Source organism: Eimeria tenella, genomic scaffold, assembly GCF_000499545.2.
Source record: "Eimeria tenella Houghton genomic scaffold, Eth_scaff2547, whole genome shotgun sequence".
NCBI lineage: Eukaryota > Apicomplexa > Conoidasida > Eucoccidiorida > Eimeriidae > Eimeria > Eimeria tenella.
In genome coordinates, this window is record NW_013542414.1 from 1,883 (window position 1) to 2,852 (window position 970).

General features: G+C 60.3%; 1 protein-coding gene across 1 annotated transcript in view; it reads left to right on the plus strand.

Moving 5' to 3' along the window:
* ETH_00043400 (uncharacterized protein) overlaps positions 1–960 on the plus strand; it is a gene marked incomplete at both ends in the record, with an annotated part of 2,798 nt that extends 1,838 nt beyond the window's left edge. The window contains 2 exons of the mRNA XM_013375134.1: positions 10–166; positions 341–960. Coding sequence (XP_013230588.1) covers positions 10–166; positions 341–960 — 777 coding nt within the window. The remainder of the gene's footprint in view (positions 1–9; positions 167–340) is intronic.
* Positions 961–970: the final 10 nt, after the last annotated feature.

The window sequence follows — 970 nt, forward strand, 5'->3', positions numbered from 1 at the left end:
CAGCTGCAGCGGCTGCTGCGGGAAGCAGCAAACAGCGCAGGTGGCGAGAGCCTTTGCCTGCAGCTGCTGAACCTGCTTAGCCTTAACGACAGGCAGCAGCAGCAGCAGCAACAGCAGCAGCAGCAGCAGCTGCTGCTGCAGGCAAAGAATGCCCTAAGGGCCCAAGGTACACTGGAGCAGCAGCAAGAAAGTAGCAGCAGACGCAGCAGCTGCAGCAGCAAACCGAAAGGAGGGGACACGCAGGACGAAGGGAAAACAGAAATGAGAAACCCTCGAGAACCGCCTAAGCACTTTATTGCTGCTGCTGCTGCTGCTGCTGCTGCGCTCTGCATGCGTTCAGACAATGCGCTCGTCAGCAGCGAGAGAGCAGATAGGCACCTTCAGCAGCAGCAGCAGCAGCAGCAGCAGCAGCAGCAGCAGCAGCAGAGCACTGCTGCTGGCCTGCTGGCCGAGCTGCTAGCCACGCAAAGGCCTCCGTACATCAGCTCTGGGGCCGACTTGCTGCAGCAGCAGCAGCTGCAGCAGCAGCAGTTGCAGCAGCAGCAGCAGCAGCAGCAGCAGCTCAGACGCAGGCTGCTGGGCATCGTCCGCGCTGCATGCAAACAGCAGCGGCTGCAGTGGCTAAGAAATGAAGACTTAAGCGAAATGTTGTGCAGCACCAAGCAGCAGCAGCAGCAGCAACAGCAACAGCAGCAGCAGCAGACCGAGCCTTTAGACGAAAGCAGCATGCAGCTGCGACAGCAGCTGCTGCTTTTGTTGCAGCTAGACAGCCAACTTCAGCTGCTGCTGCAGCAGCAGCAACAACAGCAGCAGCAGCAGCAACAGCAGCAGCAGCAACAGCAGCAACAGCATCGGCCAGCAGCCCCACAGGCGGCCACAGGCTATCCCGCGAACCTTGGGAGCACTTCTACTCCTGCTGCTGCTCCTGCAGCAGCAGCAGCAGCTGCTGCTGCTGCTGCAGTACGCGGCT